The 20,494-nt window shown below is 37.9% G+C and overlaps 1 protein-coding gene across 2 annotated transcripts; it reads right to left on the reverse strand.

Annotated features, from left to right (window-relative positions):
* Positions 1 to 612: 612 nt before the first annotated feature.
* On the reverse strand, positions 613 to 19,238 carry iqub (IQ motif and ubiquitin domain containing). 2 transcript variants are annotated; one of them, XM_002941829.5, is made up of 13 exons: positions 19,138 to 19,238; positions 16,785 to 17,443; positions 15,724 to 15,858; positions 13,433 to 13,600; positions 12,585 to 12,760; positions 10,609 to 10,764; positions 9,944 to 10,154; positions 8,248 to 8,423; positions 7,546 to 7,716; positions 6,895 to 7,071; positions 6,269 to 6,517; positions 4,217 to 4,402; positions 613 to 1,110 (listed from the first exon to the last, which is right to left on the reverse strand). In XM_002941829.5, the coding sequence occupies exons 2-13, from the start codon at positions 17,404 to 17,406 to the stop codon at positions 967 to 969; spliced, it is 2,571 nt and encodes an 856-aa protein (XP_002941875.2). In that variant the 5' UTR covers positions 17,407 to 17,443; positions 19,138 to 19,238; the 3' UTR covers positions 613 to 966. The 2 variants fall into 2 exon arrangements, with proteins under 2 accessions (XP_002941875.2, XP_004913050.1); XM_004912993.4 differs by having other exon boundaries at positions 19,109 to 19,215.
* Positions 19,239 to 20,494: the final 1,256 nt, after the last annotated feature.

A 20,494-nucleotide genomic window follows, 5' to 3' on the forward strand; every position in this document is an offset into this window, starting at 1 on the left:
AATGCTGCTCTTGCCTGTTGCTCCCCAAGCTGGCCTTAGCATTTCTAGAAACTGGTAAAGCTCTGTACAGGTATGGGATCCTTTATCTGGAAACCCTTTATCCAGAAAGTTCTGAATTACGGGAAGGCCATCTCCCTTTGACTCCATTATAAGCAAATAATTCCAATTTTTAAAAATTATTTCCATTTTCTTGTAATAATAAAACTGTACCTTGTACTTAATTCCAACTAATATACAATTAATCCTTACTGGAAGCAAAACAAGCCTATTGGGTTTATTTCATATTTAAATAATGTTTAAGTAGACTTAAGGTATGGAGATCCAAATTACGGAAAGATCCCTTATCGAGAAAACCCCAGGTCTCGAGTATTCTGGATAATGGGCCCCATACCTGTACGATTTTTATGCTCCAGTATCTATTTGACTGTTTACATTCTCTGCACTATTGACTCTGACTCCTGAAACAGTGTTGCAAACCACTTGATAAAAGCAGATTAAAAGACCTGGAGTAGACTACTGTTACACTGTGTTACATCAGACCCAGCGAACAGAAAGGGAACAAATACTGCTATCAACAGCAATTTAATTTGCAAATAACACAAAAGCCATGAAATTATTTAATCAGTGTATATTGAAAAGCTGCTTAGAGTTACATATTATATAATTATTGGGTGGAGATCCCCAATAAAGATGTATAAAACTATTTTGTTTGCATGTCTTACTTAAGTTGCAACTATAACATTTTTTAGAATTATTTAATGGCATCTTTAACAGAAGAATTCACAGTGTTGTGTCAAAAACAAGCTATAGCAGTAAAAATGGCACACTTAGGCAGAAAGAAGAACTGCCAGCATTCTGTCAGATACCACCAAGTCATATTCCACTGAGAGAAGCAGACAAACTGCTCCGTGTGCCCAGGGCCTCAGATGTAAAACCTAAACACAGGAAAGTGTTGAAATGGTTTAATTAATTAATAAGATCATTTTTTGCAGGATTCTTATTAGACATCTCTGCATTCAGAAATGGTGCCATCTCTGGGATCTGGGAAAAATAGTTCTTGGCAAGGGTGTGCCTGTGCTTCATCTTGCGAATAAAACCAATTCCATAAGCCTGAAAAAGAAAAGACATATTTAACAAGCAGTCTGGAGATGCTATTCGCTATTAGGGCTGCGGCACACGGAGTGATTAGTCGCCCGTGACAAATCTCCCTTTTCGCGGGTGACTAATCTCCCCGAAATGCCATCCCACCGGCAAAAAGGGAGATTTATCGCAGGAAGCAATTACCGGAAATTGTGGAAGTTGCCTTGAGAGGATTTACATTTTCGCCGGTGGGATGGCATTTCGGGGAGATTAGTCGCCCGCGACAAGGGAGATTTGTCATGGCGACTAATCTTCCCATGTGCCACAGCCCTAAGTGTATGGCAATCTGATTTCAGTTCAATCAGCAGGCATAGTTAATATGCAAATGATGTAACTGTTTAGGATATTTTGTGTCACACATTTTGCCTACATACACAATCTACCTGCATTGTTGTACTTAATATGACCCAACCCCCTAATAAGCTTTTGTTTAATTAATAAAAGGCAAATATATAAAATATTATTTACAAATAATAAATAAACTAGACTGCAATTAGCTTCTAAACATGTTTGGAAAGATATTCTTTTTGTCTGGCCAAAATCCTTTGTGTGAGGATTTGCTAATAATCTTATCATACTCAGGTGCTCAGAGATTATAAATCCCATTGGAGCAAGTGGAGCCCTAATGGATTCAACACTGCATCACTTAGGAGAAATCCATAGAGCACTTGTGTCTGTGGGAAGTGCAGGTTTTGTTTGCAAATTGTGCCAAATCTGTGGGTAAGTGAGGGCTCTCCTGGGCCTTACTCCTACTAGCAGGAGCGGGCCAAGCAGACCGGGAGCCCCAGGAAACCTGGTCGGCCACCTTGCCCTTGCACCTTCCCACCACTTGCGTGTGCTGTGGCGCGCATGCGCAGTTACGGGTGGGGTGGGTCATTGCCCTCACCTGACAAGTGGCAGGGGCAATGACAAAGGAGCGCACACTAGGATTAGGCAGGAGAGGCTCCTGCTTGGCGCCCCCCAATCATTGCGCCCTAGGCAGCTGCCATTTCTGCCTACCCCTAGTTCTGGCCCTGCCTACTGCTTCCTAGCTTGCATGTCTGAAGAATTCCTAAGCTAAGTGGCATCCAAAGTCAAACCCAGGACTATGAACCATTCCCATTCTCACCGCTTATGAATACAACATCACAGAATGCAGGAAGAACTGTATTTTTTTGAAAGGGTCAAATCTTTGCAGTCTGTACTGAAGGTCAAAGATGTAAGACGTAGGGCATAGGCATATGCCCTTTGCATTTTTAGAAGTGTATTTGTAAAATGTTAAACTGTAACTTTCAACCATTGTCAAATAAACTTCTAAAAATCACATTGTAATAAATAGAAAGTTGGTGAGTTTCTCACGCTTTGATAAATTTGCCCCTCAGTGTGATAAAAGCCTACAGCAACAATTGTGGCCAAGAAATGTTTTGATCCAAATTTGATATTACTTTAATGTGATAACATCACTGACATTAGAAGTTATTACACTGCAGAACACAGTGTGGAAAGTTCAAAAAAGGCTGCAACGGGCCATTTTTGCACCTTGCACGCTGAGTTCTGTATTGTGCAAATTGCTGCAAGCCTCTGTGCTCTGTCTTGGCATGCACAAACCAGCTGCTGGCCCCTAGAATATGTTATTAGTGTTAGTATGTTAGTCAGTGCTTTATTGTCATTCAGACAGTATGGGAGCAGCATGAGGCAGCAGGCAAGGACAGGGCTTGGTTGCACCTCCTGAGGCTTTGCTCTGCTCCTTGCGCCAGATTCCTTGCACACAGACAAGCAGACGTCCAATATGCAGGGAAATTCTCTGTCCAAGGTCCCCACATGGAGTAGCTTGTTTGCCTTGCTAAGCTCAAGAAATAGCAAAAAAAAGTATGTTCAGCACAAGCCCAATTCATTGAATTTATGTTGAACATGGGGTATATGAGAAAAATGAGACGACAATATATACTGAATATACACTAAGGGGCACATTTACTAACCCACGAACGGGCCGAATGCGTCCGATTGCGTTTTTTTCATAATGATCGGTAATTTTGCGATTTTTTTCGGCATCTTTACGATTTTTGCGTAAAAACGCGAGTTTTTCGGCGTCTTTACGATTTTTGCGTAAAAACGTGAGTTTTTCGTAGCCATTACGAAAGTTGCGCAAAGTCGCGAATTTTTCGTAGCGTTAAAACTTGCAAGAAACGTCGCGCCTTTTAAGTTTTAACGCTACAAAAAAGGCGCGACTTTGCGCGCAAGTGTTAACGCTACGAAAAAATCGCGACTTTGCGCAACTTTCGTAATGGCTACGAAAAACTCACGTAAAGACGCTGAAAAACTCGCGTTTTTACGCAAAAATCGTAAAGACGCCGAAAAAATCGCAAAAAATACGAAAAAGACGCAAAATGTTCGTTTCCAATCGGAATTTTTCCAATTCGGATTCGAAATCGTGTCTTAGTAAATCAGCCCCTAAAAGTACCTCTTGTTATGTATGAAAAGACTTTTGCTGCTGTTCCACTTACTGGAGACACCAGCACCCTGAGTATTGGATATTTAATGTGCCTAGTTTGTCAGCTGCCTAAAGGTGGCCATACACGCACCGATATTATCGTACGAAACCTCGTTTCGTACGATAATCGGTGCGTGTATGGTATGTCAGCGAGCCGACCGATGTCGCAGGAAGCTGCTGAAATCGGTCGGCTCGTCGATCGGCCAGGTTAGAAAATTTTGATCGGGCGCCATAGAAGGCGCCTGACCAAAATTCTCCCTTCAGAGCTGAATCGGCAGAAGGAGGTAGAAATCCTATTGTTTCTACCTCCTTACCTGCCGATTCAGCCCTGAATGGTGTGTGGCGGATCTGACGATGTTTCGTGCGACCGATGGTCGTACGAAACATCGTCGGATCGCCACGTGTATGGCCAGCTTAAAGTAGAGGAGGTGGTCAGCAGTGGTGGACCCCAAAAGTTAACTGGAAGTTTTAAGATGCACAATACTGCTGTTTTTGTAAAGTGGTAGTGTAACCCAATCCTTTAGTTTTACTAAAATAACAAAGGTGGCTTTTCTTAAACCTTTAGTTGTTCTTTAAAGACAAAACCTTAATGGGTTTTAGTATTACCTTTTCAGCATTGGCAAGTTTTAGATGAGCAGTTGCTTCATCTTTAGTAAGAAGAATGCAATTCCAAGGAGACCATTCAAAGTATTTATCCCACCTCACCACAGCCAAATCATAGAGGTCATCGCAAGCACTGAGTGCTGAGTGTGCAGCCCAGATATTCTCAACTAAATATTTCAGGTCTTGTTGCTGAAAAAAAAATCATTAGGATATTATATATGGTAATTTTTTATTACTGGGTTAATTTGGGTGTTTAAATATATGATCGCAGAAAATGAATACCTGATAAGATTACCTTCTCTTGAAACAGAGATTGGAATTGGTACTTTGAGTGGGAGACACCGTTTACAATTAATTGGGTCCTATCACCCTAAGAAATAATTCCAAACGCTATGCTATCATGTTAGTCAAGCGTAATAACTTTACTCACACTATCTACTTTATTTTTTCAAATAAAACAAGACAAGTCTTGCATTTATTAAATGTCCCAATAATAATGTTAAGGACGAACAAAAGTATCGAGTTTATTGCCCGAAATCGCGATTTTTTCAAGCTGAAAAATTTAAGAAATTCATGAAATTTAAATGCCCGTTTTCCATGAATTCTCTTTATTTTTCCCAAACAGGAATTGCTCCAGTAGCCATTTTAGGAGCACTGGCACTCATTCTTGGAAAACAATAATGTGTTAAAGTTTCACTTGAAACTGGGTGAAATAGAAAACAATGATGGGATTAAATTCACATTGAAAATGTGTGAAACAGAAAACAATGAAGATGTTAACTTCCCCTTGAAAGTGGGTGAAACAGAAAACAATAATGGGATAAACTTCCCCTTGAAACTGAGTAAAACAGAAAACAATGATGGGATTAACTTTCCCTTGAAAACGTGGACAGCCGGTCACAGACTATTCTATTCCTCTACTATTCTAAGCCTCCATATGACTCAATAGGGCTGATTCACTAAAGTGCGTTATTTTTTATCTCACGCTTTCTTGGGTTAAAATAGATGAGAAAATTAACGCGCAATTCACTACAGTATTACGGCGCGCGTTAAGTCGCACATCGCATGCGTTAATTTGCGTGCAACGCATGCGTTAATTTGCGCGCCGAAATAACACTAACACATGATTCACAAACACTTAGACGCGCTAAATATCGCATTAGTCTGTGCTAAAATTAACACTTACTTGAGGCAGGCGGTAATTATAGAAAAAGTACAGTTAATGAGCTTTTGGCAACACAATATGGACTTTGCAGTGGGATTTATTCAAGTATGTGTTGGCCCTAGAGTGATGCAGCCTCCAGTTTGCAGGGAAATGGGCATTTTCAGTACAGTAATTTTCCGCAAGTATTGGCATATATGGCTAACATGGCGTGCATTTATTCGCACGACTATTTATATGCGGCTACTATTTATATGCTACTATTTATATGCGGCTACTATTTATATGCGGATACTATTTATTTATATGTGGCTACTATTTATATGCGGCTACTATTTATATGTGGCGACTATTTATACGCGGCAACTATTTATACGTGGCGACTATTTATACGCGGTGCGTTGATTAGCGCATGTACCACCAAATACCGCACGAAAATAGTCTTCGCAACTAAAATAACGCATGCAGTATCGCGCGTAAATTAACGCAAGTATGCTTTTAGTGAATCCTGCGTTAAGTCTCGAAAATTTAGACGTGATAAAAATTTTACCGCATGCTATAAATAGCACACGTTTTAACACACTTTAGAGAATCGGCCCTAATTGTTCTTGCCATCTTAAATGTGGCGTACTTTTTTTCAGTCAAAAAAAGTGACAGTTTTATAAATCTCCAACCTTCCTGGTTTTTAAAAATAATCTCAAATCTCAGGTTTTGCTTCTGGGAAATCTGAGCAAGAACTACAGTACATGTTTTCAAAAGCTGACTGAACATCAGTAAATGTGGGTGACTTTGTTTGTGGTTATCAATTCTAAGTTTAAAATCATATAGAAAAATGATATAAAAAGTTCTGCTGAGACAGGATTATAAGAATGGCATTTATTAACATGGCTTACCTGAAGCAAAAATGCAATTCTACTTCCATCACCATATTCTGCCTCAGATCTTTTTAGTTGTTTCAATAAAATCTTATATTTTGAAAGTTCTTCTCTGTCTCTGGCTTCATTGTCTAATTTGGAACATTTGCGACACCGTCCCACAGTACGTGCGATGGAGGAAAGGGAAAACTCAGTGGATGGCAAATAGCTTTTGCAGCTGGGGCAGAAGTATATGTTTTTACGCAGAGCTGTAGAATCTTCAGGAACCTTTCAAAAAAATGCAAGTGTATTTTTAGTTAAACTGCCTTCTATATTTTTCTGTATTCTGTTATGACAACATGTTTTGCATCAGATGTATATATATAATTGTAGCTTTTCTGACAGAATAAAAATAATAAAACATTATACCAATATCTGCATCTGACAAGCCACTTAGCATAATTTATTATGTTTACTACTGTATAGATAGAAATATGTCTATTGACCTCCCATTATTAAATGCAGGACTGCAATTATTTTGAATTATGTCTTGCAATTGCCTTTACAGTATAAAATATAAAAGTAGATATTTATAACAGAATTAAGAAAAGATAAATATCTGTTGTCATTGGAAATCTTTGGAACAATGTACATATTTACAATACCTTGAGCAGTCTGGCAACCTCAGGATTAAAAGTTGGTATTTTTATGTATTGCAAGAAGAGAGTGGATATCCTTTTCCTCAGTCCCTCCAAGTTGGAGTTCTGCACCCCACGCATTAAAAGATCAGCTTCTCTGTCAATAAGCTCAACAATCTCTTGGGTTAATTTACAGTCATGCTCCTAAAACAAAGCACAACAGCCACAAAAATACATATATATATATATATATATATATATATATATATATATATATATATATATATATATTGAATAAGAACACTGAATTATCAAATGATAGGATACGGTGGGAGTGGGAGTCATGCATAAAAACCAGATATAAAAACCAGATGAGTTAAGCAATATAGCAGTTTATACAGTTATGACCAAATAGATTGCCCCAAGTGGATCTGTTGGATAAGATTTAGCAATTTAGCCTTTAGTACATATAGCAAATTGCACTATAACATCACACATGTTTATCTGTTGGCTATCCCATAATATTGTCTGTGTCATTGTGCCCAGCAAAAATGCTATACGTTTTATATTTCTGCACAAAAGTATCATTATTTCCCTCAAAGTAATACAATCAACAAAAACATTGTAGCTGTCTATAAACCTTGTCATTAGAAATGTATGCAACCAAAAATGAGTTACCTTCACAGTAAGTTTAAGAGTTAAAAGTGCATCCAGTCTTTCATCAGCATTAAAGTATGGTGTGTTTATGCTGGTATAGATATCACGAAGCTGTCTTGCACGGATTGTGTACTGAGTATCCATTTCAGTCGTCTTTCCATCAAATGCTTTCCACCTTTTTGGTTCAGAGCACTTAAATAAAAAAAACTATTATTAATAATAATCATCAGGGTACTGTTTCTAGGCTCTACAGAATATCAAGAATGACACATTAATTTACAAAGATATTCCTACAGTGACACATAAATAGTAAGTCAAATCTAAGGGAAGTTATGTGCTTTACGTGGGTGCCTGGACTGAGAAACAGGGCAACATTTTGCTGGTTATGGTCAGGTGTGGGTTAAGGTTTTGTGGGCTAAGATCAGGTCAAAACTATAGAACCATTCAAGGTAAATATATGCACTTTAACAAATCTTGTTTCCCCGCTTATTAAAGGCTGATACATTTGTGTCACTTTAATTTTCTGTATAAAGTGACAGTAAATGAATGCACAGCCGTTTTTGTTTTCTGAAAGAAAAAACATTTTCAGAGTCTCCACACTGTGCACCATATGCCTAAAAGAGAACAAATGGTATTTTTCTATATGTCCATGTGGCCTGTATAAACCTGGTTGTGGAACAGTGCATATTATCAATACCTTGGGTATAAATTGTGTTTACTTACCTTATTCAAGAGGACCTGTATGGACTGTTGCTGGTTTTCTTCATTGGCATTTAGCTTATGCCTGCCTATAGAGGCTATTAATTGTGTTTCCTGCTCTAGAAGTTCACAGAGAGCTGCTTTCCTTTCAGCACCGGTGTATGTTTGGTTAATTCGCTCCAGCTCTTCCTTCCTCCAGGCTAAAGAAATTAATATACTCATTGTCAAATTATACTTTAAAATGGGTGTTAAAGGACCCCCCACCCCTATTTCGGGGGGGTGCCAAAATGTTAGATGCGCAGAACGCCAAGTGCCAAGCTTTAAGAAACAAGTATGTAAGGATATGTTGGCATGGCAAGCTTTAAGAAACTAGTATGTAAGGAGATGTCGGCATGGCACTCAGACACTTTTTTCCACGGGCTTGGGGGAAAATTTCGGAATCTATTTCTATTTCTATTTACAATTCTTTAGTAATTGGAACCTAGCTTCCCACCATAATCTAATGTCCCTGGAACAATTTTGCTGGCTCAGAGAAGCCTCAGCAAAAAGTTTATCAATACATATAGTGCTACAAATACATTTACAGACATATTTAGGGAAGGCACTCCAAGCCAAGAGTCTAAATAACATACCTAGTGATTTCAATCACTTACACCTTTACAGACACCAAGAAAGTTATAGCAAAACCCTGGCTTTTTTAATTCCAGGTTGAAAAGTATTTAAGCACTTTAAATATAGATTTTACACTGTTCTTTTGTTACATGATACATCTGTGAGTAAAATATATTTTTATTTGTATTGACCAGGTAACAACACTTGAGAAGAATAATCCACATTACCATATTCAACTGCACTTGGTTACCGTTGAATAATTTCATATTGCAAAAAAATGCTTGCGTAATCTGGCCAACATTTATTTGAAAATTATTACATTAAGTAACTTTTTTTTAACTTTTTTTCCATTAACTTGAGTCAATACCTTATTTTCAAACAACTAAACTGTCCTATAGTTAAACTTGGTTGCAAGAAAAAATACTGATCCAGTAACAAACCTCACGATAAAGTAAAACATGCCATTTTGCTTACTTACACCTTATTTGAGAGGCCCAGGTAATTCCCAAGTTGAACAGACATTCTGTCAAATATGCTGTTGCTGATTGTAAAAGGAAAATCTAAAGGTGGCCATACACGCACCGATATTATCGTACGAAACCTCGTTTCGTACGATAATCGGTGCGTGTATGGCATGTCAGCGAGCCGACCGATATCGCAGGAAGCTGCTGATATCGGTCGACTCGCCGATCGGCCAGGTTAGAAAATTTTGATCGGGCGCCATAGAAGGCGCCTGACCAAAATTCTCCCTTCAGAGCTGAATCGGCAGAAGGAGGTAGAAATCCTATTGTTTCTACCTCCTTACCTGCCGATTCAGCCCTGAATGGTGTGTGGCGGATCTGACGATGTTTCGTGCGACCGACGGTCGTACGAAACATCGTGAGATCGCCACGTGTATGGCCAGCTTAAGGGGCAACCTGAGACTGACCTGCTGCTATATTTCCGATATCAGATATGACTTTTAGCTGGGATTTTGTTGAGGAAGGAATATGTGCCCATGCCACCCATTAGGAGGGCAAATAGGATTGTAAAATTAAACATCTGGCCATACATGGTCTGCTAGATTTAACATCAACGTGTATAAATATGGGGCTGCTCAGATACCTACATTCAAGGGCATGATACAAAAGGTCAAAATCATCTTTTGTTTTCGGATTCATCCGACGTTCATAATCTTTTCTCAGTTGATCTTCCTTTTCTTTTTTTCTCCTTAAATCTTCCCTTCCTTCCCATTCCAGCCTAAGCTTTTTTTCCTCCCTCAGTTGCTGAACAACTTTTCTGGCATGAAAACGTCGAAAGTATGTCTGGATCACTATAATCTGCATGAGAAACACATCCATATGAATACATCAATAAAGGAAAATATCCATGCTTATACGCTAATAAAGAAAATCCCAGTATCTGTAATTGTTAGCACCATCACGGACCATAATTGCTAAGCTATTACTGCGAATTGAGCACATATTATTTATAAAAAAACAAACCTGGGGTTTTACTTTAAAAATACTTCATGTTGTATCTTTGAAAACTGGGGAAGCAATGATCACTTTTTTACACAGAAATAATGACAACTACAAGAAATGAAACTTTATTGAAGACTACACAAAGAAAATATAATTGCATAGAAAAATGAATAAAGAAATCCATCTTTGTTAAACTATACTATATTAAATATTGAACTATATTTAACAAAATTATTTCATCATCAGAATCTATATGCTTCAGTTTACAAATGCTAATAAAAATTTAAAAAAACATTATGCAGATACTAACTGCTTTAAGTTGTCGAGCATGAAGTTCCTCAGCTGTCACATATCTCTTTGGTGTAATTAATTTATCAGTTATATTTGATACATAGCAACCAATCTTCGTCATCTGTGTCGACATTGTATTCCTAGACTGCTGGTTCTTGTTCTTGTGCTGTACAGTCTGTAATTATGAAAATAACATATGTCATTGTTTTTCATTTACCTAATACAGTCTCTTTTTCTTTTATATTAATACTCCAACTGTAAGGAGCTGTGAAACAATACATGAAAAGTACAGTGCACATTCAATAATATGCAAATGTTACATGCATTATATGTAAATGATGGAGTTTGGAGGAATATTTAGATATACAGTACATTGCATACACAAGTTTTGGGTCTGCAAAGCCTGAGAACACTAGAATAATCTCTGGCAAATAGATTAAATGATCCTGCCTACAAATGCCCACACTGCATTTCCACTCACTAATTTTCTTGACCCAATGACCCCTTAAACTAAAAACAGCGCACTAGTCAAAACATTAGAATACATTTCATTTTGAAAAGATGATCTTTTAAAAAAAATAGTAAATGCATTATACTGTAACTGAACATCCAGCAGTCCTGTAAAAACTGCCTGACAAGGCATATCTGGTAATTTTATCTTGCAAATTCCTGGAGACTCATCCAGTACTTGAAGCATCTGAGAGCCACAGAAAGGGAATGATTGTTATACCAGGGAGAAAATTAAAGTTTGCAAAGTACTAGTGATAAGCAAATCAGTCACATTTCGATTCTCTGAAAAATTCACAAAACTGCTAAAAAAATAAGCAAAACTGCAAAATTTGCGAAATGCATTGAAGTCAATGGCCAAATTTTTCACACACAACTTTTTTTCTTACTCTAAATGCATCAAAGTCAATGGCTATTTTTTCTTACTCCAAATGCATTAAAGTCAATGGGTGTTTTTTCTCACTCCAAATGCATTAAAGTCAATGGGCATTTTTTGGGGGGGGGCAACTTTTTTGTCTGTGACATTTTCTTAAAAAAATTTGCCGAAATTCGGAATTTTGCTGCGAGTCCATGCCTGGAAAAAGTTTGCTAATCACTACAAAGAACTTCTTTAAAAATGTAAAGTGGACATCTAAAATAGCTGCCGGTTGAAAGTAAAATGGACCCAATCCTGCTCAAATAAATACTCAGACTCCCTTCACCACTTACAGCTCTACATTGCAGTCAGCGCATAAGCATTCTGTTTTATTCTTCTGTTGAGTCATTTGCACCTAGAACTTATGGAGCCAGCTGGTAAGAGACACCAAACACAGATCTGTCAGGAAATGGGACAGAATACTGGTGCATGGAGCTATAGTGCTGCTTGTTTACCACTTTATTTAATATGAAGAAGGACAGACCACCAAAATGTAGTTAGCAGTTGGCAACTGCGCATGTACAAGCAGGGTCCGTGTCGGCGGTGTGACCCGAAGAGTCGTCAGTTGGTAAGAAGAAGAAGGGTTAGCGATAGGGACAGCGTTTAAACTTAAGAACTATGCTATAAGGGAGAGGTGAGGGGGGGACTAGGCAGTGATAGTTAAGGGGGCTTTTAGTGCCCAGGGGTATAGTTCTCCTTTAATCATTCTTTCTTACAATTTTTTTTTCTTATCATTTTCGCAGTATAAACAATATATTTGTGTGTTTCCTTAACCTAACATTTCTCATGCTGTGAAAAATTTAACCATGATATTTGGCAAATAATAACTGAAAATCAATGACTGGAATCAGGTTATGAAAGAGTTTATTGTCTCACAGCAGGAGGTTGCTGTTTGCAGCTAGAAAAATGTTAAGGAACTCACAAATAAATCCTTATATACAGCTGAAATAAAAAAATATATGAAACAGATTAATAAAAATTAAATTCAGCTGAACTTATTCTTAAAAATCATATAACTTCATTACACAATTTTTATAAAATATTTTTTTCATAGTAGATATTAAATTACATACCTGTGTTTCTCTACAGAACACAACAGTTTCTCGATCTGGTCTCTTTTTTGGTACTGTTTGTGTCCCAGCATGATGAAAGACCACTCCAGTTGCTTTATGCCGATATCCACCAAGATATGGTTTACGGTAATTTAACCTTTCAATTTCCACCACTAAATCTCTATACGATCCTTCATCTTAATGTAGGGTGGGAAAAGACAATTACATCATTGTACAGTTCATAATAAATAGCACACACACACATATGTCTATAAAAAACAAAAATGATGCAGCACCTAAAATTTAAAAAATTCAAGTTGATTCTTTCAACAAACAAGGTAATTTGAGTTAGAAAACTTCTTCCCAACTTCAAGGGTTCTCACCTTGCCATGGGGCATGAGTGGCCCTGCTGGCAATTGATGCAGGCTGCCGTGGGAAGCTGGGAGCTACTGCCAGGTTTGGAGGTCATTGGGCACACCTGAACAAATGAGCACTCAGCTTCACTATTGGGATGCGCAAGGAACAGCTTTTGATAACCAGCAAACCAATTTGATCACTTAAAATAATAAAGCAGTAACTGCAAATGTAAAGTAACCACACTGGTAGCCATCTTAAATAGTCTACATCTGCAAAAAAAATCCCCAAAAACTGCAGCTCTTTGGCCTATTATACACAGGTGTGTCATATATATGACAAGATGAATGTTTTCCTGTTTGTGGTTGACCAGTTTCTAAGTATGGCAGGGAAAAGTAAGGAAGGAGGGAAAGCCTATGTATAGTGATGCATTTATAAGGTATTTCTATTTCAGGTTAACAATCTGAGACATAGACAAATAAATGGCATTATATTAGTTTATTGTCTGACGATACCTGTTTGAACTCTGACAGTTATGACATCTGGCATGTTGTTTTCTTGTTGAAGTTTTAATGCTTTGACTGAAAAATTTTCTGGATCCAAAGAAATCATTTCAAGTTGAATGGTTCCGTGAGGTGTGACCCCAAGATCGACCAATGTCTCATGATCCTTTACCACACGTCCTAAATACATGAGAAAGTACATTAAGTTTGGTGTTGAATAGACTGCAGCAACTACTATGCACAGAAATGGTAAACTATACTTTGGACTCACACATGCATACAAAGACATATTAGTACAATAAAAAGGCAGGTTAATTACTCTTTAAATAATGTTAGACATGTATCTAATGCATTTCATTTTGCCAAGCTTAAACAATTTCATATTCCAAGAACTGTTGCAACTAGTCGCTAAATAACCACTGGTTATTATTTGCATTTATTTATAGGAGGTGAAGCCACAATTGCTCTGACAGTGAACGTTTAAGGCTTAAAAAAAAAGAAATGCCTTTGAGTGGCAAAATACTTGGTTTCACAAGGCAGTAACAGTTACACTAAGAGGACCACTTATCAACAATCTGATTTTAGTAGCTTAAGTAACCATGAAAAAAATAATTTTTACTAAAACCACGAATGCCAAGTAATTATTAAAAGCAAAAACAAAAAAAACCACAATAAGAATCCGAATAAGAATGTGAAAACCTGGAAATCCTCATGGAAATTTTCATGTACAGGTATAGGACTCATTATCCAGAATGCTCGGGACCAAGGGTATTCCGGATAAGGGGTCTTTCCGTAATTTGGATCTCAATAGCTTAAGTCTACTAAAAAATCAATAAAACATTATTTAAACCCAATAGGATTGTTTTGCATCCAATAAGGATTATTTATATCTTACTTGGGATCAATTACAAGGTACGGTTTTATTCCTATATAGAAAAAGGAAATCCGTTTTAAAATTCTGAATTATTTTCTTATAATGGAGTCTATGGGAGACGGGCTTTCCGTAATTCGTAGCTTTCTGGATAACGGGTTTCCGGATAAGGGGTCCGATACCTGTACTTATAAATGAAAAAAAAACACAAAAACTTTGAAAACCACAATTTAAATAAAGAATGTTAGAATCTGCCTAGGATAGCTCCCATTGACTTCTACTTGACCGTGACAGCTTTTAAATGGCAAAGTTTTGTATAAGTGATTTAGTGTTTTTTAGTTATAAATTACGTATTTTTCATGGTTTTAAGTGATTAGTATGATCCATAATTTTTAGCGCTAAAAATATGATTTGTGAAAAGGAACAATATATAAACATTAGTAAAAAGGCCCCTAAGCATCATCCATACATGGGAGTTTCACTATACAGATATGTACACTATATAGGTCTATACAGAGCATGTATCAACATTTACAAATCAAACAGTTCAAATTAATAGAACAATCTTTGCTTTATACATAGTTAATGCTAATCTAATATAACAGAATGTTAGATTTGTGATCTGTTAAGTCTGTTTGCCAAGGCAGAAATGAACCAATGCCCTTTCAATTTATATAACTGGTTAGAGTGCAGAAGCAACCAATGAATTGGTGCAATAGGAAAAAAGTGAGGGCAAAGCCTGGATGTGATAATGTAAATATAGGAAGTTCTCAGTGTGTCAGGTTCAAAATAGGCCACTCCCATCCCTTCAGAAAACTGATCAAGAGAGACAGACAAAGGACTGATTTACCAGGCATAAAAAGTAGCTTTTACAGTGGCCTTTTTACTTTTTTTTATGGAAAATGGATTTTCTGACACACAGAGCATTTTCGCTAATTGCTGATCTTGGACATTGAAGATGAACAACCCCTTTAATTTCTAAATCCTTTATTAGTCAATATAATGTCTCTTTAAATAAAACTATGAAATGCGACTAATGGAAAATGGGAATTAAAAAGATTTTGATTGTGTTATTATACCTAAAAGCAACATTATAGTTTTAAATAAACACCAATCCAAACTTGCAAGCATAGGACTACTACTGAATGGCTCTGCTACCCCCTACCCCACCAGAAAGGCCAGAGCTACCCAGCAGGGTTGGTGGTCACCATGTATGGCTGCATCGATTGATGAACTAATAAAGCATCTTTACTGAAAGTTGATCTGATACTGGATTTCAGTGCACATGCTTCAGGTCGGCAATTGCAGGAGTAATTATGAATGAGTCTGATTCTACTTAAAATTTTTAAAGGAAAAATACCTGCAATGACATAACAAATGCTACTGCAAATTAAGGGCAAGAAAAGCAAAACAATACAAAGGTTATAGTTACCCTCAAACAGTATCTGAATTATTGTTTCAGGTATCTTCAGTTGTGAAGCAAAGTAATTTTTCAAGTCTCTTATAGAATTGCTAATTGAAAATGCCATAGTAACCACATCACCATCCGGAGCCAGTATAATTTTGACTGAAAGTGAAAAAATATTATATATTAAAATACACACATCTATGTATAAATGCTATATATAGTTTATGTATAGTTTATAGTTTTATGAAAAATAGTAACCTTTGTAGATATTGAAATACACAAATATAAAGACTAGCAATAATTCGAAGCGTTCGTGCCTTAGTAAATTTCCCCCTATGTGTGTAGCTGCAGCTTTAAATAATGTGACATTTGATTACACATCTAATAGTGGATTTACCAATTTCCAATCAAGGTTGGAAAAACAAATGCTGAACTATACATTACAGTGTATTCCCCAGTCATTACTGGAATATGAATTATCTTTCAGACTCCAGGCAGGACTAACAGAGAAACTTCTAAGTCTGAATTATTCTTTCACTAGAGCAGGGGTCTCAAACTCGCGGCCCGCGGGCCATTTGCGGCCCTCGGTACAATATTTTGTGGCCCGCACCAACGCCTTCTCAAAAGCAATGAATGGATCGCGATTTTAATTGCGATTCAAGGGATAATGCAAGGCATGGCGGGCGGGAGCTGCTGATTGCGGAAATGACGTTATGCCATCATAACAGTTATTATGGGAAGACGTTCTGTGTGCACAATTAGCTGCTAAGGAGCTAATTGTGCACACAGAACGTCTTCCCATAATAACTGTTATGATGGCATAACGTCATTTCCCCAATCAGCAGCTCCCGCCCGCCGTGCCTTGCATTATCCCTTGAAAACCAATTTTTTGTGAAATCCCTTATGTGGCCCAGCCTCATCCTGACTTTGCCTCCTGCGGCCCCCAGGTAAATTGAGTTTGAGCCCCCTGCACTAGAGCTACCAACTAGAATATTATCCCAGATAAAATTTGCTTGTGCATACATTTAAAGTTTTTGAGTGTACTTTCTCACTTATATGTGTACCAGTGTGTATTTGCAACATACCTGTAGCTGTAGTACTAGACATATTTGTAAGAGTAGTATTTTCTAGTCTACCTTCACCAAAAGAGTTTGCTTCTGGGTTAACTTTATGATCCTCTACATCAGTTTCTTCTTCTATTGACATGTTACCAGTTGCCAAATCCTCTTCTTGTTTAACATCAAGCACATGTTCTTGTCTTGACTTGCTTGAGCATTGATCTATTGCAGTGTCCATTTGTATACAGACTCCCACTTCCTCTGTTCTTTCTTCATCTGTATTTAACTTGTCAGTTGAATGTGAAACTATATGGCCATGTTCCTGAGCATTTAGTCCCACCCCGAGAGATGAATTCGCCACATCGGTGGCTGTGCTCTCCAGATAATTAATTTCCTCTTCATTTTGTGGTTCTATGCATTCCATATCCATCTGAGTCCCTGTCTCAGAAAATGATTGTTGCTTCATTTCTGCATGTCCTTCAGTATGGGTTTGTTCCTTCAGTATGTTCTGGGCTCGTTTTGTTAAAATGTTTTCACTATTTACAATATCTTTTTCAGAAAGTTCTTGTGCCAGTTCATCATCTGGTTTTGTCTCTACATCAGTTTGCTGTGCTACATCTATACTTTGGTTAGTTTCTTCAGCTGACATCTTTTTCTTCTTCGTTCAGTTAGACAGGATGGTATTTCTTAATATGTATTAAAGTTGCATAAATACAAAATAAACAGTTAAAATTGTGTATGAGAATTGAATAATTCACACATAATTCACACAATATTCGATCTCTGCAAATTAGCTGGAGCAAATTATTAGGAGTTGCCATGGCTTTGTAGTTGGCTTAGGAAGTTCCAAGCAGAACTGACTGCAAGATACTAGATGGTATAAAAGCACCAGTGTGAGCTTACAAGGCGCACAAGCAATGGCCCACAGCAGTCTTTGCACATCACCCCATATACTGTTTTGTATAACACTATGAGTATAATACAAGCATTTACTCTTTGGATTGCTCTGCAGATCTATCCATCCAACCTTTGATCTACACCCTTGAAGTAGGGTTGCCACCTTTGCTGGAGGCTAAAACCGAACAAAGAGGGTCGGACAGATGGCATTGGGGGTGGGGCAGTGATGTTGGACCTGGGCATGATGACATCAGAGGCGGTCACAATGGGATTATGATGCCAAAGTGGTGGATTAATGCCCTCTGAAAAATTGAGATGTCTTGTTCAAAACCACATGGGTGGCAGTCCTGTCTCTATCTATATTCTGCCTGATGAGTAAAGCCAGTCCTTTAGTTAACAGTATTGGATTTATTATACAGACATCAGTTATCCAGAAAGCTTTGAAATACAGCAATGCTATGTTTTAAAAATACTTATTAATTGATTTCCTTTTTTTGTTTCTGTAATAATAAGAAATTAACTGTACTTGATGATAACTAAGCCATGTTGAAGTGAGTAACTTAATATTTGTTTTTCATTTATTGGCCAGATTATTGTTCAGGTTTCACAAGGCTGAAAACCGAACAGACAGTTGAGACCCAAACAGGCTTTAGAAAAACCTGTTTGAGTCAAAACCAAACAGGTGGCAACCCTACCTTGAAGCCCTCAAAAAATAACTTGAATAATTAGTTTAAGGACCCTAAGAAGCTGGTCTGTTTTAGGGTTACCAGATTACTTGAAAATTCAGGGACATGTCTAAAAAAATCCAGCTAGAATACCTGCACTGATTGCAATTTCATTTAAATACGAGTGCATCCCTCCAACATGCATTTATTAGACATGTCACTGAATTCAAGAGATCTGGTTACCCTAGTCTTTCTGCTTCATGTACCACTGTTCGTACCTTGGTAAGTTGCGAGGGGGTATAACAGAATGGGAGTTATTAACATGGTGTTCTCTTTGGAAGTGACCCCAGTTTTATTTTTCTGTACTACCAAACTATACTACAGAAAATATGAACTTGAAATTACAACACCAACATCTTCTGTACAATGTTCAAAGAAATTAGCAAAAAAGAAAACTCAATTATTCAAATTACAAAAAGCACAGGAGGAAACTCTTTGCAATATAATGCATACTATATAAACTACTCTGACTCTGAACTAGATTATTGTCTGACTCTGCATTACTCTCTCTCTCTCTCTCTCTCTCTCTCTCTATATATATATTTCTTAAATGCAATGAAGGTGGGACGTTAAAGGAAACAGGACAAGGACTGTCCTTAACAAAACAGAAGTTACTAGGTGTTGCCTATGCTGTGTGTTTGCATTTTACTACAAATCAACTTCAGATTAATATTAAATATAAAGTTTGCCCCTTTCCGGTAATGTGGTAGAATTTACGAATTTGGTTACCTAAGGCTGTCACTATTGCTCTTGCTCACCGTGGGAATGCTCTGCTCTCCCAGCGCCTAGAAATACAGTCATGGAAGATTTGTTGTCCCGGCGTCTCCATGGTTACAAGTCAGCTGTGGGGTGCGCGCTTTCCGTGACGCAAAGCAACATGGGTAGCAAACAGTGCAACGGGTGCGCGCATAATGCGGACATTTGTTGAGGTGATACTATTTTTGAGGAGTATGAGCTGATAGGGACAGCCACAACTCGCTGGTGTTTTGCATTTCCATTTTCCAATCTAATAACCTGTAAATGAAATGGAATCGTCGCCACAGCTACTGATTCCTTATAAGACGTGTATGTTTGTACTTTAACCTGCTAAGTGCCCAATCAACTCTGAAAATCTCAAAAGTTTACATATTTATATTTGCTTATAAGATTATTAGGGCACGCCCCTGCCAAAAAAATATTATTATTGACGTTCGTACATTCGATACTGCTCCTGTTGCCCAGTAAGGTAATTACCTGAAACCAATGGTGGGGACACATGTCAGGGGACTGGCGAATTGCAGCACTGCCCCTCCCAGCTGACAAAATGAATTCTCTAAATCCAGTACAGCAAAAAAGTTCACTTTCCATTCCACATAGGATAGATTATTATGATTTGGAATTAAAAAAAGAAAAATAGGTATAGTAATACAATAGTTTCCCTTGAAATATTCTTGTTCCATTGATTTTAAGGACGGGTATGTGCCTTGAAACAGCTGTCCCCAACCTTTTTTGTGCCACAGACCGTTCTTAATTAAGAAAATTTTCCCATGGACCAGAGGGAGGGGGGCGGGGCACGCATTTCTGTAACTGGGGGGTTGTAATAAGCATGCAAAGCCATCACTGTATGACATGTATGCACATCTTCCAAACACCACTTTGTAAGCAGGGGTCAGAGGTGGCCCATTGTAACACAGCCCACGGCCGCCACTGGTCCGCAGCCTGGTGGTTGGGGATCCCTGCTTTACCTTATGCTCTCTCATGCTCCCTCTAGCAGTAAATCTGGCCATATACATTAAGATCCTCTCGTTTGGCGAGGACACCGGATGGGTGGATCTTCTTCCCATATGCCCACCTTAGGGACATTTCGGGATGATCGTTTGGCCCAAGGGCCCCTGCGGTCCCTGATCATAAGGGACAATCAAACCTAACTGATTTGCAGCCTATGATTTGTAATGCAATAATATTGCACCAGGGTGCGTGTGTGGGTGCTTGTGTGAGAGGGTGGATGCGTGTTGATGGTCGCACGAAAGATCGCAGATCGCCACGTGTGTGGCCACCTTTAGATGTGCTGTACATACATACAGTAGTTTATGCTGCACACACAGCAACACAGCAACACATGATGCTGTGTTTGAG

The sequence above is a fragment of the Xenopus tropicalis genome, chromosome 3 (genome assembly GCF_000004195.4).
Source record: "Xenopus tropicalis strain Nigerian chromosome 3, UCB_Xtro_10.0, whole genome shotgun sequence".
Taxonomy (NCBI): Eukaryota; Metazoa; Chordata; class Amphibia; order Anura; family Pipidae; genus Xenopus; species Xenopus tropicalis.